The sequence below is a fragment of the Corvus moneduloides genome, chromosome 4, assembly GCF_009650955.1.
Source record: "Corvus moneduloides isolate bCorMon1 chromosome 4, bCorMon1.pri, whole genome shotgun sequence".
Classification (NCBI taxonomy): domain Eukaryota; kingdom Metazoa; phylum Chordata; class Aves; order Passeriformes; family Corvidae; genus Corvus; species Corvus moneduloides.
Genome location: NC_045479.1, coordinates 3,933,732 through 3,958,152, shown reverse-complemented (window position 1 = coordinate 3,958,152; position 24,421 = coordinate 3,933,732). Strand labels below are relative to the sequence as shown.

The 24,421-nt window shown below is 39.5% G+C and overlaps 1 protein-coding gene across 4 annotated transcripts in view; it reads right to left on the bottom strand.

Moving 5' to 3' along the window:
- The window catches only part of EPS8 (epidermal growth factor receptor pathway substrate 8), a 127,631-nt gene that overhangs the window by 30,825 nt on the left and 72,385 nt on the right, over positions 1-24,421 (bottom strand). For all 4 annotated transcript variants that reach the window (XM_032107829.1, XM_032107828.1, XM_032107832.1 and 1 more), the window contains 9 exons: positions 20,837-20,927; positions 19,694-19,767; positions 10,264-10,331; positions 8,160-8,321; positions 7,809-7,958; positions 5,443-5,525; positions 3,276-3,412; positions 1,473-1,546; positions 287-413 (listed from right to left, as the gene is read on the bottom strand). In XM_032107829.1, the coding sequence (XP_031963720.1) occupies positions 287-413; positions 1,473-1,546; positions 3,276-3,412; positions 5,443-5,525; positions 7,809-7,958; positions 8,160-8,321; positions 10,264-10,331; positions 19,694-19,767; positions 20,837-20,898 (937 nt within the window). In that variant the 5' untranslated portion in view covers positions 20,899-20,927. The remainder of the gene's footprint in view (positions 1-286; positions 414-1,472; positions 1,547-3,275; positions 3,413-5,442; positions 5,526-7,808; positions 7,959-8,159; positions 8,322-10,263; positions 10,332-19,693; positions 19,768-20,836; positions 20,928-24,421) is intronic.

The following is a 24,421-nucleotide window of genomic DNA, read 5'->3' as shown; positions in this document are numbered from 1 at the left end:
ATGCATAATAAATTTACCATCTTACAGAATTTTGTAAATAAAGAACCAAGGCAGGAGCATATTCTGTGGTCACATCTCTAATAAATCACTCCCCACTGACTTCAAGCAAATGCTTTTGATAGGTTTCCCTCTGAGAATATGATGCACAGGAACTTTCGTGCTCAAATTGAGAGAAAATTACTACACTGATTAAAAAAAAAAACCAACCAAGCAACACAAAAAGACATTTCTTGGCTCCTTCAATTATCCTTAGAGAAACAGAACTGTGTGCAGAAAGAACTCCTACCTCCAGGTCCTTTCTTTTTACTTTTCTTAGTTTTCTTCCTCTTTGAAAGTTCAGCAAATGCTTCAGCAGCTTTTTGCAGTTTGGTAACAAAATACTCTATGTCATCCAAAATATGGTTCAGAATTTGCTATGGGAGAAAAGACAAGTAAGTGTTTCTCTACAGAATCTATAGCAGAAATACTCCAGAAATTGAAATGCCCAGACTCTCAGACACCAACAGCTTCCTTGGAACAAATTCCATGCTGGAACATTCTGTATTTAGATGCCTTGTGTTTTTAAATTTACATACCTGTAAAGTATTTTAAATTTTGTTTTTTTAAAAACGTAGGGCTGCTGGAAATTTTCAAAGTATGTGTAACAAGGTTGTTAAACTCAGATTGTAATTCCACAATTTGCTTCCACATTACATTTTTGCCGAAAGCACATGAAAAAATTCGAATTATTTGAATGGACAGCATTTTCATAAAGAGTATAACTTCATAATCTCCTTATGAAATGCTAAGTATTCAGCTATTTGGTGAAGCTCTCTACAAATTAAGCTGTTTGTAGAGAAGTGCTCTTTGAAGAATTGATTTCAAAGAGTAACTGGAGAAGAATGAACGAACCCTGGGGGAAAACACAAATACACCAATCCAACAGGTCCCAACATGCTCTCCTCAAGACCCTCTGATGTTGCTGAGGGCAACAGCAGAGTGGAGAAGTAGAAAGTTACAAATGACACATGGGGCAACATTTCATCTTGTAAATGCCATAGAACATGCCCAATGTTGGTGCTTGTAGGCAAGAAGGCTTTAAATTATAAATAAACATGGGTCCACCTGTCTTCAGAAATGATCATGTTTATTTTCCAGGTATTACACATATCCAAGCCCTGCTAAATTGATGGAATTTTTGATCCTTACATAGTTTGCTGAAATCAGTCTACTGAAAAAAATTACAATTTATATTTCTAGCTCTCCACAGCAGAAAACCTGCCATCAACATTCAGTGTGTTTTTCTTTCTTTTTAAAAAAGAAAATTAAGAAAAGAAACTACCACCTGTTCATTTTTAGATCTACCGCACAAGCAGAGGCTGCTTGGAAAGCTTTTCTCCAGAGCTGAATTTCCCACGTGGAGAAAGTCTCCCCACAAAGGAGAGTTGTAAAATTTCACAGACATGAAGCAACATTTGTAGCTTCTCACTTACAACATCTCTGTCAATCCTGGCTGCTATCATCTCTGCAGTTTCTTCCTGCTCATGGTATTGTCTGTGCTTTTCATCTGCAAAGAGGGAAGAAGAGAATAAGACATGCATATATGTGGAATTAGTATACTAGTATGTAGCAATTTCTATACAGTTTATGTTTTAAAGTAAGAAAAGGATGCTCAAAACTCTACCATTCCCTTTTCAAGGACTCCCAACAAGCTGAAAATCTTGCACCTTAATGCCTGATCCTGTCAAGTCTCAAGGAAAAAGCTTCTGTACATGCTTTCAGTCAACTTAACTGAAATGATAACTAATGAAGTTAACTGCAGAAGTGTGGTACCAGGCTTTAAATAAAAATAAAATCCAGCACAAAGTGGCAGATTATAAATACAATGTAATTGACAATCATCCCATTTTGCAAAACATGCTGAAAGCTACTCCAGTAGAAGCAAACAAGAAAGAGTGCAGCCACGGCTTTGAAGACAATTCTGATGCAAAAAGTTATTAGCAAAAAGGGGTGCCAAATCTGGAAACACAGAAAGAAGAGAGAATGATGTGACAGAACTGACACTTACAAATAACAACGGCCAGAGTCAGTGACTTGTTTGAAAAGAAGGGTGAATTTTTTGAGGAATTATAAGTTTTGCATTTTTAACCCACATTAACTACTGCACTGCATTTGTGAACAGGTGGGATTTCAGTGAATACATTTTAGAAAAGATCCACGTGAGTGGAGTAAAAGAAACTACAGGGAATCAGATCCACAACTGGTCTGACAAGACACTAAACTAATGAAACTTTTCTGATGTGAGAACTCAAGCAGAAGAACAAGATAGCCTTTACTCATAACAGATTTAATACTGTAGGTAGAGAGATTAAATAGTTCTTAACATTTCAGATTTCCCTTAACATTTGTAGCTGTTTTCTTTGCATAGTTGTGTATTGTGTTAAGTGATATAGATATAATTTAATAAAACAAAAATTATAAGGAATCCAAGGTTTTTTAATGGTACAGTCTTAATATCGTCTATTAAAAGAACCCAAGCAAACGAACTAAAAAAGGCCTCATCTTATCCTTTTTAGTCTGTTTTACAGGAGGAGCTTTATTCTTTCTACAGAACTTTTCTTTTTAAAGAAATCTGATCAAAATGTATTTCCCTAAGGGATGCAAAAAAACCCACAAAAAACCACTAAACAGAAAAATCCAAACCCGTTAGCAATGTTACAGTTACAGCATTTCCTATTTAATGCTTTAAAAAAGACAAACCTAATTAGCCATACCAGCCATTATAAAGATAAATAAAATATAAATAAATAACACTGATCTCAAAGCACCTTTTAATCCATGACTGCATTTTTTTAATTGTCCAAAATACCTGGCCCTACTCCTGAGGAGAGCATCATTAGATAACATTACTGTGTTACTGCTACCACCCTGACAAAAAAAGCCCAGATCAAAACCTGTAACCCACACCCCCACCCAGCCAGGCACAAGTGAAAGCAGCTCCCAACAGGAATCCAGAAAATGGGTAAATGCAAGTAGATGACAAGTCAGATTATGACAGGCAGATCTCACTCCCCAGATCAGGCAACAGTGGCTTGGGGCATCCCAAGCTAGGCTGGGAGAATCATGGCATCAGCTGCCAGCAAGGGCAGAGGGCTGACCTTGTGCAACCATTTCTGCATCCTCTTACTGTCATCATGAAAGTGGTATTTCCAAATTATTTCTCTTGCTACCAAGCATCATAAAAAGCCACTCTTTGGCACCCCAGTGTGTGGCAGCAGGCCCCCAGCAATACTCACAGTCCCCCTGCTCCGAGGCCCACGCCGACCACGCTGCCACGCGGCTCCGCACGTCCACCTGGGTGATGGTCCCGGGGGGCACGGGGGCAGGGGCCCGTGGGGGCGGTGGGATGGCACTGTCAGCTTTGGATATCATTCTAGAGGAAGAGGAGAAAGCCCACAAATGACACTCGAAGGAAAAAAACGTTCTGTTCTCTAGTGCTTAATCAGAGAAGACAAGGAGGCTTCACAAGGACCTCTTCGACTGCAGACCGCACTATGGGCTTGCCAAGTAAGCAGCACTCAAGAGCAGGATGTGTAAATATGTTAAACACAGCAGGAAACTCACTCCATGAGGGAGTTAGCAAACCTTTGTCACCTGGGAAATCCCCAAGCAGTGCCAAAGAACACGACGAGACCTGCCAGTTTGCAACAATAAATTCAGTGCCTTGGATTTAGCAGGTGATGTTTTTACTACCACAGGCAGTTGTAAGGGCAGGACTTGCCTTTATTATGAGAGCAAATTAGATTTGAAGCTCCCTTTCAGCCATCACAAACTAAGTATCTAGTCCCCTAAGTCTGGCCAGTTTTCAGACACGTTTTTCTTAAAACCCTACCAACAAAAGCAAGTTCACTGACAGATTTGTTTTGTAACAGGGGCCACCTGTTCATCCTGTCTGGATACAAATATATAGATGTTCCCACCTGCAATTTTCCAGTTCTTAGTGTAGTTTTAAATACTGTAAAGAAAGAGGTCTTTGAATTCATTCTGCAGCTTGATACCAACAGACAAAAAAAAAAAATCACAGTAGCTCCTGTCATACATATCCCCCATTCCTTCCCCAGAACTCTTATTTAAAAACTAGATCTTCCCCTTAAATTCATCTTTTTTAAACCCATCTCATTCACGGCATTCAACAACAAGACCACAAAATATCAAATGTTGTCTGGTCTTTGAACAGTGAATAACAACGAAAAAAAATTTCCTTTGCCTTTCCTTCCTCCAGTCCCCTTTCAGTCATCAATAACCTTGCAGCACCTCAGAACCTCAGTGAGGCAGGAGGGTCTCTCCATGTGACCCAGTGCCAGCAGGCACATGATCCAACAGGGAGTAACCAGCACTCAGCTGCCACCCATGTTTGACCTCTGGGCCCCACAGCCCTCGGAGACTGATATCTCGGATTATTTGTCCCAACAGATGTATTGACCTACATTCTTTTCCCAATTAAATCTCATTAGTTTCCCAGCACATCCAGTGTGTTCAAGTCCCTCTGGATTGCCTCTTTGTGCTTATACCTGGTTTCAACAGTCCCACAAATGGTGAAGTCTGTTTATTTAATTTTAAACCTGCAGATAAAGTTAGACACAGCTCAGGTTCTGTTTTGTTTTTCTAGGAGTGCCCCTGAATCTAGAAAATCTTCGTAAATTGCACATCAGATTTTAACAGGTATCCAGAACTATTATAAATTCATTCTGAGTTTTATCCAGCAGAGACTTCTCTATCTGAGAACAGTTATTACTAAGAGATACTAACAGCGTGTAGCTACATAGTGAACTTCTAACAAGTTACTCCCATCACCATTCAGTATCTAACATATTTGTGCCCTTGCTTCTAAGCCTCTGTTTCCTACCTCTCATTTCTGTATTAATCTTCTCTGAACCCAACAGATTCTTTCCCCCACATTTTCCAGCTGGCAGAGAAGCTTTTGCTACCAGGGAAACAAGAAGTCTTCAGCATCATTAAACAGGCAGGCAGGAAGATTATTCAATCTTCAGTTGCTGTTTTATTTAACATCTTCAGATCCCAAAGCCTTTTAGCATAATCTTATTCACTTGGAATTATGGGGAATTTGTGTTTTCAATTTAAATTCTGAACTACTTGACCCATATGCAGAACTGAGACATGCAATGCCATTCTCTGGCAAGTGGAATTGATCTCAGCTGTTCCCATCGCTAAGGTGGACTTGGGAAAGGTAAGACTGACACCATAAACTGACAGAACGTGAGAAAATTATTAAAGCAAGATAAGGCTTTAATACAGATGGCTTTGGAAGTACATTATTAGCTAGAAGGAAAAAAGCTCAAGCCCCCCAAAAAACCCAAAGGACAGCAGGCAGACCTGGAGAGCTTCTGAAGGCTGTCACACTATTTGATGATCCCACACACTGCCAAGAAGTTGGATTTTTACCTCAGTGTTTCAAGCCTCTTCTTTTGTTTCCCACTTTTGCTGTCACTGATTGCACTTTCAATATCTTCATGAATAAAGGTAGCCTAAGGAGACAGGAGCAGAAAATATCAGGTACCAGCTACTGTGTCCAGATATATGAAACAAATATCTCACCTTTAGATAGAGAATACCTTACCAAATCCCATTTATTTAAAAGCACTGGGACAAATTATGCTACACATAAACAGAACAAAGAACAGAACAAAATCTGGGAGTTGGTATTTTTGTCACTACTCCAATCTCAAGCATTATCATCGCACAAGTACGTAATCTAGATACCAAATTTGTCTGAACAGCTGTAATTACCTCAAGTCAACTGCTATTGCATAAGCTACTTTTTCCCTCTGCATACGTAATTTCTGGTTGTCTCAAGTATTTTGTTTGTCTCATAGTATAAAAAGAAAACCTGTTATACACAGAAGCAGCCAAACCACTATAGACGGCAGCAGCATAAGCATTAAGAAAGTAACTCGTAATGAAACAATTTCCTTTCAGAAATAATGACAGCCTCCAATTTCTCTCTGATGTAAAAGAAGATGAATTTTTCAGAAGATTCCCTAATCTGTATGTTCCTGCCACTCCACAACTGCAGCCTGCCTCCACCAGTGGCCCCACAAGTGAAATTTTGATGCACATCTAAAGCATTACTTTAATAGATCTTGCATTAAATAGGTCATGGCTTCTCGTAGGATTTAGAATGCTCTGTTACATGTCTTCAGCTGACAAATTAATTTCCTGCAAAGGCTGTCAAAGCCCAGATCTGTCAGTGTCTGGCTCACTCTGCAAGGACCACTTCTTTCCTAGTACCCTCATAATGCAGAAGGTACATACCTTTTTGGGAGGAGCATGTAACTTCTGCTAGGACCAGAAGACATTGTTGAATTTAGGATTCAAGGGGATTACAGAACTTTTCAGGCTATAATGGATTGCGCTACAGAATAGTTATGAGGGATACCATAAGTTTACAGAATTAATAGAAAAAAACTTTAGGGGATCAGAGGAACTTAAACCCAGAAGATTTCCACTAATCCAACACTCTTGGTATTTACTATTTAAATTTTTTCTTGTTTATGAAATGTTAGAATGCCCCAAATGGTATTGATTCTTAACTATTTTTTATTGCAGAGGCTCCTGGGGTTGCTTGTAACTTCTAACAAAAGCAGGGAAAAGCCAACAAGGACCTGAACTTTCAAAACCAGAAAAAGTTTCACAGGTAAGGAAAAAACCCCAGGGTATGGCCACAGAATCAAACAATACCTCAGAACAAAGGGAGATCCTGGACTACCAAGTCATGCTTACATACTCTACATTTTTGTGGGTACACAGAGGAACAACCTCAAAAATGAAATGAAAAGAGACCAACTCCACATGTTGAGAAGCTGGGTCCAAACACTCTTCAAAAGGGATCCCCACATTATTTAACATAATAATCCCTGAACTTCTGATAGGATCTCACTTTCCTTTCAAACAGCAAGTTCTGTGCAACAAATCACAGAATAACTAATCATCCTCACACCACTCTCACCACACTCATTCCAAAACTGTTGCACAGTGTGATTAACAATCTGTTGTTTCAAGACAATGATACAAACTACTACAAAGGAATTAAGAAATCCCCATGAAATTATCAGTTGGAATTACAGAGAATAACTGACAAAATTAAAATTTATAACCTCAGAAATAAAGAAGAATTACAGAATACATTAAGAAAATAATTTACACTTGAAGGTAATATTTTAATCAGAGACTAGCAACCTCTTTCCTTGTTTCGCCCCTCCTGCAAGGAATATTTTCCCTTTCAAGATCTCTCCAGCAGAGCAGAGATGCAGAGAGGTGAGATGTAGAGAATGTTTAATTGTTCAGTGACAAGGAGAGCAGAAAGAGTAGGTAAGACTCAGGGCTCAGATGAGCTCTTTGCAGGTTATAAAACAAATTTGAGACAACGCAAATTCCTTTACACCACTTTTTTCAGAAGTGTGAAGGCAAACCAGAGATATTTTTCCAGAGCTTTATACATTTGCCAACCTAAATTAGCAGCTACAGAGCCCAGGAACCAATATTTAGAGTAAGGACATATTTGAATGTGCATGAGGGATTCAGCTTAAATACTGGATTACTCCTTTGCAATACAAACTACACTACATTTACTAACATGCTGTCAGTAGTGCTGATATCATAAGTGCATTATCTTTTAGCATATTTATGAGAATAGAAGTACAGAATTATTTTCTATGAATCAGTTCATTTGTCTTTATCCACTGTACTGGTCAATTCATACAATCTCCCCTATGCAAATAAGTCACAGCAGACCTCCATTATTATCTTACCTTAATTTCATCACACTGGAAAAGATGCAAATCAGGCTTGTTTTGGGTTGGTTCTTTACATATTAATGCAAGAATTGAATTGTAGTTGCATGCATTCATCACAGCTTGGCAATGCTGAATTGTGCTTAAAGGAAAATTCTCCAGTTCATTCTGTCAGAAGAGAGGGGAAAAAAAAAGGAAACACAAAATACCACCTTACTATACAGTGTACTGATCTCAGAAAAACTGCATGAGCTAAAAAGGGAAAGTGATAATAAGCTAATTAAAATCCTCAGTCTCACATACATCGTTTTTCTGCTTGCTCCCTTTTTCTCTCTCTCTGAAAATGAGACTGTCACTCACAGATCTTACCTTTGATTCCAAGTCCACCAAACTGACAGCTTTGTCATCCACTTGAAGAATCATGTCTTGAGTCCACACTTTGCCTTTGGCATCCAACAATTTCAGCTTCCTTATTCCATCATCTACTGTAATCATTGCCTCTTTTCGGTCCAGAACAAAGGTGGTCAAGTGCTGGTGAATAAGACACACATTTAAAAGATATTATGATTGCAATTTTCCCTATTGTTCAGAAGTGTCAGTATTTAAATTGTCAGGAAGTAGCAATGCAAATTATTCATGAGTAAAAGTGCCTTTGTGTATGACAGAGCCCACCTCTAATACATGAGAAAGGCTGTTTAGTCCATAATGTCATTTTAAGTCAACTTATTTTTGTATCTTGCTTTTCGACAGCCACTGTCATTTCCTCACTGCTCTAAGCAGTTAGACTTGAAGGCACATTCTGACATCCTTCAAGTACCAAAGCTAGAACTAAACCATGAGTTTTAATTAGCTTTCTTGAGGAGTGAAAACCTCTCTCTCTCCTGGAAAGCTCAGTTCAGGAGGTGCCAGCAGAAGCCTCCCAGAAGCTCACTGCCAATGCAGCTCCACCACCACCCGGACCCAGAGTGTCCTCATCTCTTCCAGAGCTGCCAGGTAGCCTGCTGGTGGCAACCAGGATGGGCTTGCATCTAACTGGGACACCTTATGGACAGGCTGGTCACTTTTATGTGCAACACGGTAGAAAATAGTAACTACTTTTGCTCACCATCAGCTTGGAATATTCTCCAGATTCAATTAATGGCCTGGAAAATAAATAGTACCTCACAAACATCACCTCAGCTAGCTTCCCTGTCATTATGGTTGTGGCAATTTCTCCTTCAGCATGCCAACTGTGCAAGAAAACCCACAAAATTGTTTCATTTTGTTCAGGCATAAATCCACCTTCACATCCTTATTGAAGATCTGGTAACGCTCATTCAAGCTGAACCACATTTAATATATGCCTGCATATTTTTCTTCTACATAACTTTAAAAAATAATAAAAAAGAATTAACTGTGCTTTCTTCTATTACAGGATAACAGCACTTGGCAATTACAGAGAAGAAAGTAGGTGTAAGCTGCATATAATCAAAGCATTTAAAAGAAGTAAAGGGAAACAAACTCTGTACTGGCTGCTTACCCAGGAATGCCTAGATTCCAAATGCAAGTACTAATTGTAATGTCAGTACAGGACCTAAACCGTTATGAAGAAACCACACAAAAATAGACAGGCAATCAGAACCAACACATGTATTTATTGATGAGCTGATCATAGTACTGAAGCACTTGAAATTAGAAGTCTTCTGCATATGATCTCACAATCCACAGATGATTTAAAACCCAGCAAAAAGAAGCTGAGAATCCGTGGTACTTGCAAGACTTGGCTTAACCCATGGCACTGGTCTGATGGCAGGAGGAGAAAGTTTGAGCCAAAGTAAGGCTACAAAAGGAGGCACTACATTTAAAAGTGCTTAACAGGTTACATACAGGCACTCAGGCTGACCCTGCTGAGTATTTTAAATATGAGAGCAGCATGCAGTAATTCTGCAAAGCAGCTGAAGACAGCAAGTCACACACTTTGCTCTTCACACTGGGGAAGAATCTGTGCAGGCAGAACGTATTTAACTGCTACATATTCGACTCACTGGGGCTTTGAGGGGTTAATGCTCAGCACTTTATGAATATTCTAACACCTCTGCTGATTATAGCTGATCAGAGTATTAGTTTTAAATATCATCCAGTATGCCTTGCCAGCAGCACAGCGTTATTCAGCTCTGCCTCATCTTTGCAAGGAGCCAGGTTCGGAGACAGGGCAGCACAAGGTGTTGTCTTGATGCCCCGTTGAGAAGTCCTGGCTGTTTGCCAAGCTACACACAACTTTGCTTACATTTTTCTACATCCAAATTCGAGTTCATTACAGCAAAGCTATAGAATTTGAGACATTTCAGTGTAATCTGTTCTGAAGTGACCCCAGGCTGGCAGGATATTTTGGAAGATGCATGTGCCTTCAAGCTTGTATATCCTCAGAAAACATGTAGGCAAAAATAACTGCATGCAACTGAAATCTGTAATTGGTGTCCCACTCTCATCTCACCTCTACATGATACTGTGACGTTTCAGATATGCTGCTGACACTGTCTCGTGCATAGTTCTTCCTTTGTTCTAGAGATGGGAGGAAAAGAAAGAATAATTATTCATTCAATGTCTCATCCTGGTGTCTTGAGTGTTTCTCAGAGATACTTTGGACAAGTTGTAGGTAAGAGAAGAGGAGATAAGCTGTGGTTAATATCTGTATTTCAGCAGAAAATACCAACACCCCACAGGGTCCATTCTTACGTCAGCAATGTTAACAGAGAGCTGGTGGGTGCACACAAAAGCACTTATCTCATCCAGTGAGTCAGGACACCGGAGGGGAGCAGTGCTCTGACTGGAAACACTTCCTTGGGAAGCCTGATTATTAAAATCTTTGGCTTGCCACTTTAGTAGCAGTGTGATAAACTAGCATTGGGCTCGCTGTGTTTATATGAACGCCCTTGAAAGCAAAAGTATTTTCTGATATATCCAAACACTTCTCAGGTTAAATCTGCAAGATGGCAAAGCCACACACAAAAAAAGACCTGACTCATCCTTTATTTCTTCATAAAGTATTCAATTCATTGAATTGCTAATGTAGAAATAGGCGTGGAAATATACATATATACACCAAAATATCTCTAAACAGGAATGCTTTTCAGCTAACAGAACACAATGCTGCAAAAACAGAAACATCACGTGTCTTTTACTCTGTACAATAGATGCACGTTAAAACAGGAGAGGAAGGATGGGGAAAAGCAAGATGAAGACACAACACACACCCACACCTCAAAATAATGAATTTAGATGAATACTGAAGAACACTTTTCAACTCTAGTGGAAAAGAATTGAATGCAACATATGGAAATGTTGGGGTTTTTTCACTACAATCACTTAAGTGCCTGATCTGGAACATCAGGAGCTTTGTTGTGAAAAAGTCACTAAGGGAGTGGCTGAGAGGGGTCTAAGGAAACTCTGGAAGTAGGTCATTTTTTTTTCTATATTTCATTTAAAATCTCAGTTTCTGAGATTTTCTTCAAGTAAAATAGGTGGTTTGATTTTTTTTCATATGATGAAAATTCAAAATACATCAATTTCATCACACCTGGAGTAGCTGGAAGTAAAAGAGAAGTGATTTTGTTGACAGGAAGGTTAGGTTACTTTTTGCAAAATAAAAAAATCCAAATACTACCAAGCATATGATCTGTGACATACAGAGATCTGCAGTGAGGACATCATAAAAGCCCCCCTGCAAAGGTCTCTTCTGTGACCAGGGCTCCTTCACACAGGAATTCCAGGTGCAAAAACAGCAGTGCCCTCATTTTCAGATGTCACTTGTGGAAGCATTTGTCACATTTTATAAACACACCATTATCTCTTCCCTTTGCAGTGTTTTTCATGAAAAACAAGTTTCTGAAATACATCACTGGCTTGAAGCCCCCCTCCCACGGTGACAAATGCCACTCACAGAAGAGAGCCATCCTAATCCTGTACAGCAGCTGCTCAGTTTGCTTCAGCAAGAGAAGTGTGCAAACAGCCAAATTTAAGAACACCACAGATTATCAGAATTTTTAGCCAGGTGTGTGAACATTTAAAAATAGATATCTTACTTTCATTATGCATCATTCTGAAATCCCAGGGCAGAGGATCAACACTCATTATTCCATCTGTATCTACTATTTCTGCTTTTGCAGCATGTCACTTAAATTATTTTTTCAGTTGATTGTCTTTGTAACCACAACACACACACATGCACACCCCAAAAACGCAGTCAGTAAAGCAGTACTGCCTGATTTGCTACCTTTCTTTTTTTGTTTGGATGATGATCTGAAGAAGTAAAGTCCATCTGTTCCTAAAGAACAAGGGGATTAAAAAGCAGTATCTAGTTTATTCCCATAGAATTATTCACATCTCCAAGGGGATCAGTTAGCAGTCTTCTGCTGTGGACTGTAAATGATACTTAAATACTGTTCAGTAAGAAAGAATATATGCTTTGAAATAAAAAAGAAAAAATTACTTGTTTCAATTAACAATGCACCAAATACTCAGTTTTGAGTGTTATCTTCTTTTAGGTAAACAAAAATGTAAGTTTTATGCTATTAAATTAAACAAGCATGAGAAAGTTTACAACCACTGTAAAATTTATCAATGCTGCAAACAGTAACAGTTGGAGTTGCTTTAAATAAACAAAGAAAGTCTGGCATATGTAGAGGCTCCAAAGGAATTAAAAAGAAGAGAGTAAATTTTGCAGGAGGCTCCTTATTCTGCCTCACCTAAGTTTTGTCCTGTGTTAAGACAGGAATTCCAAAACCATTTGTAGCACTGATTAACTCATCCACTCCCAAAGAGCAGCACAACACTCCCAGTCAGACATGATGGAAAGAAAGGTGTCAACACACACCGCCATGGTGAGAACAAGAGTGTTTGTAGAAGAGACAGGGAATTCCAAGTGGGAATCAAATCTGTGGCTGCCTACACTTGAGAGCTGAGGACAGCCCCTCAAGTTCTGCGTTGTTAATGACAACATAATAGTAACAAGAACTTTAATAAAATTTACATTTAACAAAAGTCAATCAGTGTTTGTGTTAATAAACAAAAAGTACAGACACAACACTTGAGAGTCCACACTGAGAGCAGTTCATATTTACCAATTTGTCTCTTTAATGCAGGTAGAATGAAAATTAGAACCTGCTAGAGACCCAAGTTACCATTTAGAGTAGAACAGAGCATTTCAGCTGAAACTGAAACACTGCTATAGAGGATCTGGCGGGGGATACTACAGCTGCACCCTGAAATTATTCACCCTTCAAAATACATCTTCTAATAGGCATCCTGGCATCAGGCAAAATTCTTCCATTGTGGAAGGCCTTGTCTTCAGCCTTTGTTTTTCAAACCTTTTACAATCCAGTGGTTTGTAAGTGGGTCTCCTTTTCCTTACAGCTGCTCACCACCCAGGCTCCCTGAGACATGGTTTTCTTGGCTGCCTGGCATGAATCACACTGAAGGAAGAATAGCCCCCCATGACAATATGAACATGGCACAGAGAAAGAAGAAGAAAAAAAATTTAAAAACAAAAAGGAAAGGAAATAAAAGAAAAAGAATGGCAGCTAGAATGCATGCCTTGTCCCATGGTTTTTGCCAGTAGCTCAAAATGAAGTTTCAGCCTCTGCTTTCTCCTAGTGTTTGGCTCCTGTCCCAGATTCTACCTACAACTCTCCAAAAGTTCTCACCTTGCCATCAGAAAGGCCACAAACCGTTTTGCACTCCTCCTGCTGAACCCTCCAGCTCCACTGCCTTGAGCAGCTACAAAACCTGATATGAGCCTGCAAACCTGTTCTCTGTCCTCTATCCAGATGACACAAGAGACTGCTGCTCCCTCCTACAGCACTTCTGTGTTTCCACTTCCAAGTCAGAGAGATCTCAGCACGGGACTCCCACAGGTTTCTACATCTGTCTACAACTTCTTTGTCTTTTCCTACAGAGTTGCTTATTGCCATTCTTCTGGAAATGCAGCTTCCATGTCTCAACTCTTTCACGTATCAAAGTGACGGATTATTACCTATGAATATTCATCTGTCTGCTTTTAGAGAAACTTTAAAACATCTCTTGATTTATTACACGAACTGTTCTTGAAAATGGGCAACACAATTTGCTGATGTGCTGAATGTAGCGGGTCTGGCTAAGATGGAGATGATTTTGGATCTGATAACACAGGGATATTTTAGCTGCTGCTGAATGGTGTCAAAGCCTTCTCCATTTCTTATTCTGCTGCCCCAGTGAGTGGGCTGGGGCTGCACAAGAGGTTGAGAGGGAACACAGCTGGGACAGCTGACCCCAACTGACCAAAAGGATATTCCATACTGTTTAATATCCTGCTCAGCAAAAAAAAATTGGCAGGTAGTCTTTCCAAAGCTTCCTTGCCCAGATAGTCCGGGCATTGCTCTGCTTATGGAAGGTTGTGAGTAAATGCCTTTGTGTTACTCAGGTGTTTTTCCTCCCTGCTCTTTCCTTCACCTATTAAGCCATCTTTATCTTGATCCATCAGGTTTTTTTCTTGCTTTTGCTCTTCCAATTCTCCCCCCTATTCTGCTGCAGAGAGGAGACAGAGGGAATGAGCAAGCAAATGGGGAGGTCCTCAGTTGCTGGCTGGGGTCAACCCCTGACACTGAAAACAGAATAATGTTTTGTATGCTCTGTTTCACTCTCCTAATCCTCCCAATCAATCTCAGCCTCTCACAGGTCCCTTCATGCATGAAGAGGCTATTGAAGCTGAAGTGAAATACTACAACAGAGACCTCCAGATACGGTGCATAAAATTACCAAAAAATGAATTAAGCTGTCAAAATTATTGAGTTTTTTTCCTACATACTCTACTCATTGCAGCTCCTCCATCCAGCATTTAAAGTACAGTGCAGTCTTAATACCAGGTTAGCTCAAACTCTGCCGATATGCTGCACACCATTTACATAAAGGATTTCCTCTCTGGTGAAATAAAAAAAAATAAAAGAGGATCATGGCAGAAGACATTCAAGTTAAATTCTTAACCACAATCTTTAGCAAATGCAACCCAGAAGAATTTGATTAAAATAAAATCTCTCACGACACAAAGGCAATAAGGTGAAAAGCAGCACAGCATTTCACTTACAGGTCCTGAATGTAAGATCTACTAGCTACTAAAGCTTCCAGAGGAACAGGAACATTGATCCACAGAAACTAGTACTCTTCCTGATGTCTGATGTGGATGGATGTTACTGCTATTCATGTTTTGTGAAATTATTGAATTCACCCATCACCAGGAACAGACCATGTTTTTGTTTCCAAACAGATGTTGAAAACTACTGATTTTATTTTCATTTTTGAAAGCATCCAAAACAGCAGAAAACAAAAAGAAACCCCTTAACCAAAGACTTTTGGCCAAGTCAAAAACACTACCAGACAGTGTAGAGACGACACCGATAAACAGGACTGTAGATTGCTCTGAAATTTGATGGCAATCCACACAGACATGGATTGAGAGTCTGCCCCACAATCTGTCCTAAGAATCCTGAAGTGACAGTGTAAAATATTTCCACACATCATCAAGCAGAAAAGCCCAATACTTAGTTTACTACCATTTATCTGCATTGGACTGACTGCTGATAACATGAATTGCTGAAGAAATTGCAGCCCAGCCAGAAAAAAATTGCTTGAGGCCGAGCAAAGTGCAGGAGACGTGACCTAAACATCCGGGGACAAAGGTCAAAACTCAAGTTCAAACCAAATCCCCTTTTCAGACGTGCAAACACTATCACTTTCAGAGATTTATGCCACAAGCTTGGCTGTGTGGAACTAGCTGTCAAAGGAAGTGTGTCGTTTAGAAGTCAATTGTCAACTTAATTTGAGAATCAAAATGCTACAAGCATGTTACGTGGATGGCTTCTTTCAATGGACTCATTTACCTGCCTGGGAGCTGCTTGAGAATTCCTTGAATTTGTTACACTGCAGTTCTTGCTCTGAATGAGGCATGTGAGCAAAGCAGAAATACACAGGCAGTTCCACTTCCAGCTCCAAATCACAGCTGTGAGAGTATAAACTCGGTGTACACAACACCCAGTCCTTTCTAATGTGCTGTGCAAAGACAATTTTAGCAACACCTTTCAGTTCCATGCTGCACAATAATCTGACAATCTGGATTGAGCTCCTGGTTCATTCGTCCTGAGGAATGAGGCTGCTCCACACCGTGCCACTGGCTGGCAAAGCCCCAGCACAGCCCTGAGACTGCTGCACGTCTCCCCACAGGCAGAACTGCTCAAGACAGATGGAGAAGCCAGTGCTAGAACAACAGATGACAGCAGGAGCCAAAACCCATTTCAGATGGAAAGATCAGGAAGCAAATGATGAAATAAAGCCCATAAAAATGTGCAGAGGGCACTTTCCCTGGCGGTTCAGAGAGAGATTTGTCATGCAAATAGAAAGCAGTTCATTTCAGGCAGGAAATGAGTGAAAACAAAGGGATTATTTGACACAGGAAAAAAGGCAATTGCAGGGAAGTTTTCACTATCAGACAGGCACAGTAGAGATAGCAATGGCTCCAGTCTGGTTTTTAGCTGAACTGCTGGTAACACCAATAATATTCCAGCCTCCTTTCCCACTGCACTGTGGCCAACCTTCTGTCTGATGGCTGAAGGGCTGAACAGTCATGAATCACCTCAGCAATGGGATCTAAGGCATAAACTTCATGCCAGGACACAAACATGCCTGTGTATATACATAAACATACACACTTATACCAATAAGCAATAATAAGTAGTAAAAATAATAATGGTGATAATTATAACAATAATTGTATTGGTAATAATAACAATTATAATGGTAATAATAATCATGTTTATTTTAGTTTAGTCTTTACAGTGCTTGGAAGAAATTGAGTTCAAGATCAAGTGGTCACTTAGGAGCCCAGGTACTGTTTTTACTCGTTGATAGTCATGAATATGTGGCTTGGTCCAAACGACCCTCAGGTTTTCCAAGAAAAGGAACATTTTGATGGGGAAAGTTTGCTGCTTATGTCACATTGTCACATTTTAGTAAAGCAAAAAAAAAACCACAGTCCATTTTACTTTTACAGTAAAATTATTTTTTTTTCCAGTATAAGTGACTCTATTAAACACGTGAGCTTTCTGAATTAACCTAAATAATATAAAACATACATTTAAAATATATGTACACATCAACATAGAAAAAGAAAGCTAAGACAGCTTCCTCCTGCTTCATAGGATCTCAGTCTCATGAATCGCAAATAAAATACTTCAGTTAGTTGTTAATTATCAATTAAACACTTTGTAATGAGTGTTTTCAACACATTTCAACAATTCCAATGTCACTCAGCTGCTTCCCACCCTGTTTGGGACAGTATGCACAGAAAATTTAACATCACAAAGAAAGAAGAGGCACGTGTGGGATGCAGAAGAATAGCAACTTGGTTGCTAAAAATTAGAAGAAATGCCCTGAATTTGAGAAGGATTTTAGGTGTTTTCCTTGTTTTCTCCAGCTCATGCATGTGATGGTAGCGACAGCCTAGTTCTCTATGTGTATAAAACAGTGCAAAAGTAGTAAAATGTGCAAACTCCACTCTAAAAGCTGTGCCAATACATAGCTACTTGGAGCTCCAGAATAACTGATCCTTCTGTTTCATTCAGCTCCTGGCAACTGCAACTACAGTTTTGTGATATATCTACCAGCTACAGAAGTGAACCAAGGACAAGGATTCATTTTACAGGAGCCACCACCCAGCAGTTCCATGGCAAGCATTTTCAACTAGTACCTGAATTCAGTTAAGTACTTTGGAAGTAAAAAAATACCATTGTATACATCACATTTACTCACTTGTCCCTATCTTCTCCTGACACATGACCATCCCATCATGTTTGATATGAAAAAGCTCAGAGAGAGATTTTAAAAGCCCACAAAGATTAAAGGACATAGTTAAGACACTGATACTGCCACACTGTTCAAACCCTGTACTCCTGAAAAATTATGATGATGACATAAAATGAAAAAGGGATCACAACACTCTTATTGTATCTCATAAAGAAATAATCTGCTAAGGTTTTTTTGCAATGTCTCTTGCTGGTTTCTGTTACCAGCTGCTATTTCTGTCAACACTTGCAATCAGTTTGTTGAGTGAACCCATACAGGATGCAGAAATCACTCTTTAAGTTGATCAGCTCAGAAATTTCCTCAGTTGCAGTTCCTGCCTTCAGCACTACATCAGGTAACTGACTCTAGTAGCATAGCACTAAAACATAATAAACTTGAACTTAGAATGGTTCACATGCAGCACCATGTTTAAGCTGAATATTAGGAAAAATGTTTTCACCAAAAGGGTTGTCAAGCACTGGAACAGGCTGCCCAGGGAAGTGGTTGGATCACGATCCCTGGAGGTATTTAGATGATGTGTACATGAAGCACCTGGGGACATGGTTCAGCGGTGGGCTTGGCAGTGCTGGGTTAATGGCTGGACTTGATCTTAAAGGTCTTTTGCAACCTAAAATGATTCTAAGGTTCTAAAGCATGCTGCCATCACTCCCCTAACCTCTGAGGAGTTAGGGAGCTAACCTCTGAGCTCACTCCCAGCCACCACTCCAGCCAAAACAGGAGGGAGAAAAGATTACTACTTGGGATGTTGCAGTTATTAGCCACTGCTCTTCGAGCTTTCCAGCTGGTTAACCTGCAGAAGAGTGGCAGATGCCCAGAGGGAGAGCTGGCTGATGTCTGAGGGGTCCAGCACAGGACCAGGTTCTCAGGGGAAGCCTTGTCCTCCCAGTCTCATCAGTCATATTGACTTTCAAAAGAACATTTAGCAACAGGCACAGATTTACAAAGCAGAACTTCTCACAGCCTCACTGCTCCTTCTACTTCCATTACCAGCACAGCTATCAGTGGGATGTATTCACAGTGGAGGAGGATGACCTGAAAATGGTGCAATTTGGCTGGCAAGGAACATGACTGCATTTCTCCTCCACAGTGATTTGGCATTAGGCTGGAGAGTAGTGTGTACAGCCAAGACAAATACTAGCAGTTGTAGCTGGTGAGTGTGGATACAAAAATACAGCTAGCAAGAATTTCTCTTGCTTCTTTCCAGTGCCATGAGATACTTTTCTCTCTCACAAAGAGAGTAGCAGAGGTCTATAAGCTATGAACACCTGCGACCGTGCAGAGCTTTCTTTATGGTACAGTAGAAAAATATTTTGACAATGGATGTTTTAGGATTTTTGCCAATCACCCCAAAGGGTGGCTGATCCTTTGTCCAATTAGACTATGAAGAAAAAAGTCTATAAAAGAGTTTGTAAAATAACCAATCAATCAATCTTGCTGCACAATTCCTGCTTGTTGGATCTCTCCTCTCCTCCCTACGGCTGGGGGATACCGTAATAGGTGAGTGCAACCACCTTTAGGCATTTGTAAGTGACATCACATCTGACAGTCACAGAGCCTGCTGAAAACAGCATGCCAAATAGGACTCCAAATCTGCTATACCAACTCTGATTTCCATTAAATCCTTGTGCCAAAGAAGAATAATATTTTAAGTGCCTTTTGTGCTTAGAGAGGATGAAGCTGGGGGGGCAGAAGGTGGTACAGGTCAAATCAAACCCACAGCCCAGCTAAACCCCTGGATGCCTTCTCCCTGGTGCATACCTTAGCTATAGGATCACTGAGTTTTGTGATGAATGCTTTGCACATTGCTGCCTGAAAAATGAGCAGGTGGGAGCTCTCTACTTAGTGCACTGAGCATTTTCTAGTTAGCTTTAGTAGGAACGAAGCCACTTTGTTTTTTAAGTTAGTTGACAGACACACCCATGTGTATGTACACACACTTTCAGATTAATCTGTGTAAAATATTTCTACCACGACATCACAATCAGTATTTAAACAGCAATTTCGCAAAGAGGTTTAGAGACTTTGTGCTGCCTTACCATAGAGAGCTTTTGCACTTGTTCTTGAATTCTGCTCCCTCTCCGCCTGAGCAAACGTTGGAGAGCCATAGCCACTGGAAGAAAACATTTCTGATTATCTTCTGTATGGATGTATTTGGCAGGCACTGAGAAAACCCCTCCCCTTATATAGGACTACACATACCGACAGCATTAGTAACAGAGGGAATGATACTGGATATTTGTTCCACACCATAAATATGAGGAAGAATGTTCCACTTGGGTTGCAGACCTTTCTGGGTTCTCTTTTGTTGCATTAATACATCATGCACAAGCGGGATGTGGTATACAAACAAACACCACTTTAATTCAAGTAACAAAATTCACTGCGAAATTATAATAGTGATAATAACAACAACAATAATAATGACTATGCCAAAGACTTGGGTAGGATTTGGGGTATTTTTTCTTGTGTCCACAAGTGTTGATAGCTTCTAAGAATTTTAACTGCTTTTAACGTAACACTTAAAATGACTGTCACTGTCTTATGCAAATGAAAAGGCAATATGACCACAAGTGCTTCAAGAATGCATCACACACGAGTTCACCTTAAAGGGACAACAATATGAGAAGCAAGAGACAGCACAGATATCCTGCTCCATATAGGAATACATGTTCCTTGGTGTCAGATAGGTAAATTCTCATCCGTGTTGTCAGTAAGTCTGATACAGGGATCATCCTCTTATCTTAGGCAAGCTAACACTTCCAGGTAGCACCTGCTCAGTTCTGTTTACTGGGAAACAGTCTGTTCTCACAGATGGGAGAGGGAGCCTCATCTTTTATGCATAAAAATGCATTCACTCAGAGCTAACCTTAACCATCTCAGGCACACAAAGACCTCTCTGAGTAACATAACAAGGATGTCATGGCTACAGCAATTTATCTTCCTGTTCCAGGTGAGTCCGTGCAGCAACACAGCTTTCCCTTACACTAATACAGAAATCAGTCAGACAGTATCTGTCACTTTGGCTCCACAATTTGCAAACCCCTCACTCTTTTAAAGAAAATGCCTTCGTGTAATTCCAATGAGATCTACTAATCATAGCTCTAGCTGCAATGAAAACCTAAAGAAGGAAGTACAACACTATTTTGTCCATAAAAGGAAAGTCAAAGGCATAGCCTTACTTCATTTGAGGAAAGTAACTTCCATATCCACCGGGAGGGGTGTTTGATATATGTCCATTCATTCTTACTGCCCCTCACTGGGAGAAACGACCTAGGAAAAGAAACAACAGCACATGAATTGAGTGTCTTAAAAGACAAAGGTTTAATGCAGATGTAATACAAACCTAATGAGAAAATGATGGTTGAAATGGGAACGAAATTGCATCAACAAGCTCAATTGTTATTAACTGCATCCCGGTGATGCCTCCAAGACTTGCCATGGAACTTCTCCCAGTAGCAATTTGATAGTTATTGCTTCAAATAATTTATAATTTAGTGAACAAAGCTATTATTTTTGACACAATGGTCTTTAGGAATAGCTGTAGAAATAAAAGGCTCACTAAACAAAGAACAACATCTACTGCAAAAGTGAACAAGATGTTCCGAATGGCAACTTTATTAGTCAAGCGTGCTTGATTTCAATTCATTTCTTTCAAATGAAACTTCTGAAATGACCTTTTGATACATATTCTATGAAACATATCAGCTGAGTTGTTAGATGCAGTATCAAAATAAAACAATTGTTAGCACAAAAGGAAACTTGGTTAGCTATTTTGGTACTTAAGAAAACTTTTTTTTTTTTTTTTTTTTTTTTTTTTTTTTTTTTTTTTTGTTAAGCAGCACTTAACATCCTGAAAGTTTGGCATGCCAAATGAAACCTTTCATATAAAGGCACTGCTGTAAAGGCCATGATAAGACAGTTTAAAAAATGCCTTCTCCCTTTAATAATCTGTCCATTGAAGTTAAAACTGATTCTGGAAAGTGACTTTCATAACCCTTTCATATTCAAATTTACCATGGGCAAATATTCCTTCATTTACATATATACATGAATAACATACATTTGAATATTTCTCTACATTTCAGTCACACTGGGGAATAGTTAAAAGTATATCAGATAAAAATTTTACCTACAAAAGCTCCATTTCCAAAGCAAGCACAACCTGCTCTGTTTGCACCAGAGGTGCCTTACAGCCAGCTGATCTCCTGAGCCCCTAAGGCAGCTCACTGCCCCACATTAACTGCTCTCTTCCCATTTTACAAAGAAGCAGCAGCTCTTTGACCTGCCAGTACCTACTGAGTGCCCACATCCATTCTGCTACTTCCTTCTTCCACGCAGAAAGCCAATCAAAATCTGTGCTAAGCTCTAAATTCTGCCAGTTCAAGAGACATATAAGCTGCAGGTCTTCTGTGCTGAGGACATAGGTTTTATACCTTTCTCAGGAACACTTGGCATCTCCTGCCTCAGCTGCAGTTAGCAAAACTACCCAGAACAGAGGTGTATTTGACATGCCAAGTGAAATCACGTGGAAGGGTGGTGTTGCTTTTAATGGCTTCACACATGCTATAATTTGGCTTAGTATATCTTTTTTTTTTTAGTTTATTAATTTTCTTTGAAATCTTTGCTTGCTCCTTACAAAACCTCTTTAGTGGCACAAGCACATTTTGCTTTCATTCCCCCATAAACAAATCACATATCCAACCTGGTAGCCTGTTTGGCTGCTCTAAGACTCTTTTTATGGAGTGCAGTCCTCAGCAGCTGCCTCCAATAAATTACTACCCGTGCTGAGTGCTGCTCAATTCATTAGCAATTACAACTTTTGGGAAGCATCCTGAAATCGTCCCATGACTCGAAAGGATACAACTACTCATTTTCCCAGCAGAATTTGCCAGCTCACTGTGCACTCCCTGTTCCGTTCCAGCGACTGCCCGGACCAGAGCTGCTCGGAGTGCTCCTCTCCAGCAGCTCAGGCTGCCACTGAGCTCTTCAACACTTTCTATATCAGCTATTAATTCTTATCATCTGCAACCACGCTCAATTTGCTGCCCTGCTTAACAGTTTACCCTGTGATTGGCTTCCAAAGAGTGACCAGATCCAAAACACACAAATTATCCCCACTGCTGTTTGGTATCCCCACTTTACATCTCACCCACACATTGTTTAAGATAGCACTTGTTTAATACTTTGGTTTGTTATAATCTTTTATGGTTTGTAGTCTTTTTCATAGCCCTATTTATAACAAATTTTGCAACTATCTGCCTTAAAGTGAGATCTGGAGGGGGAAAAAAGCCCCTTGGTTTAAAAATCTCTCAGAATAATTCCACTGCTCTGACATCTTAATCTGACAAATACTTGGTTTGTATTTGTATTCACTCAATTTTATGGAGGTGGTGAAAGAGATATTTTAAGTAGAAGGAATGTAATATATTAGAATTTCAAGCTTCAGCCTTTGAAGTCAGCGTGACACGCTGAGTTTTAAAGCGGCAAGGAAGCTGAGCAGCAGATTTTCACATTGGGCAAAGAAAACATCTCTCATGACCAAATACTTGCCCACTGTAAGGCATAACACCACTGAAATACAAGAAGCTTCAAAATATTTTGAATGAAGAGATACTGAAAATCTGAAGCCAAAAATTTTGACTATTTAAAAAAGAAAACAAAGCAGCAAGCAGCTTGTTCTGCCAAGCAAACACAAAAGTTTTAGTCAGCTTTAGCTGATATGCAAACAAAACACCACTTGCTATTAGATAGCTGAGTAAAGCCAACAATATTTCCTGTCCCTCACGAAATTTTCCAGTGCTTTTGAAATGCCAGGACAGCTACCTTGACATGACAATTTCAGTGCTATTGCAATTTCATGCAATGCTTCTGTCACTTGGATCAAGAAAACTCCTGGATGTGAATACAAACAAACCCTTCACCATAATTATTTATAATTAGTTCAAATATTTATAACAGCATCAAAAAGCTGCTTGTGATTCCCCAAAATTATCAGGCAATTTGATCACATTCAACTTAAATGTTTCAGAAAAAAAACATTTTAGGAAAACTCTTTAGTTGGTTTTTTTTTTTTTTTTTTTAAATTAAGCACATGATGAAGAAAAGTGAAAAACCACAAAAGGGTAACAGTATGTGCAGGGCTTTATTATTCACCTGTGAAGCTTTCTCTGCTGTGTTTCTCATCTCAAATGCTCTTTCATCTCTTATAACCAGTCAGTCCTGTAGCAAAAGTCAACCACCCCTGCACACTGCAAAGCCATTGTCAACCAGGAGTCTATTAATAAACTCCACTTCCTCTTTAATCTTCCCTTTCACCTCAGCCCAGCAATTCACAGCAGCCCATGGTGGCATCCTAGACTTAAAAATAAACATCCTCCACAATTAACTGTACCGTCCCTCTTTAATTAGGCCTGAAGTATCAACAGTTTACTTGTGAATATGACCAAAAATGGTCATGTCTCAGGATCCTGAAAATATTAAATCATGCCTGCTCTGAAAAAGAAGTATTTTAAACCAGGAAAGCTAAGTAAGGTTTCAAGAAGAAAAGAATAATAAGCAAATAGATACAATAATAGTTAATAATAAGACAAGTACCAAGGTATTTATCTTTAAGTTTGTTAAAATAATATATAATTAAAACCAGTAAAAAATAGTTATAAATATTATATTTTCAAAGACAATAAAAATCCACTAAATTGTCCCAACAACAAAAGAAATCCACTTGGGGACTTCCCTGCTGCCATCAGCTTCATTTTTGAAGGGAT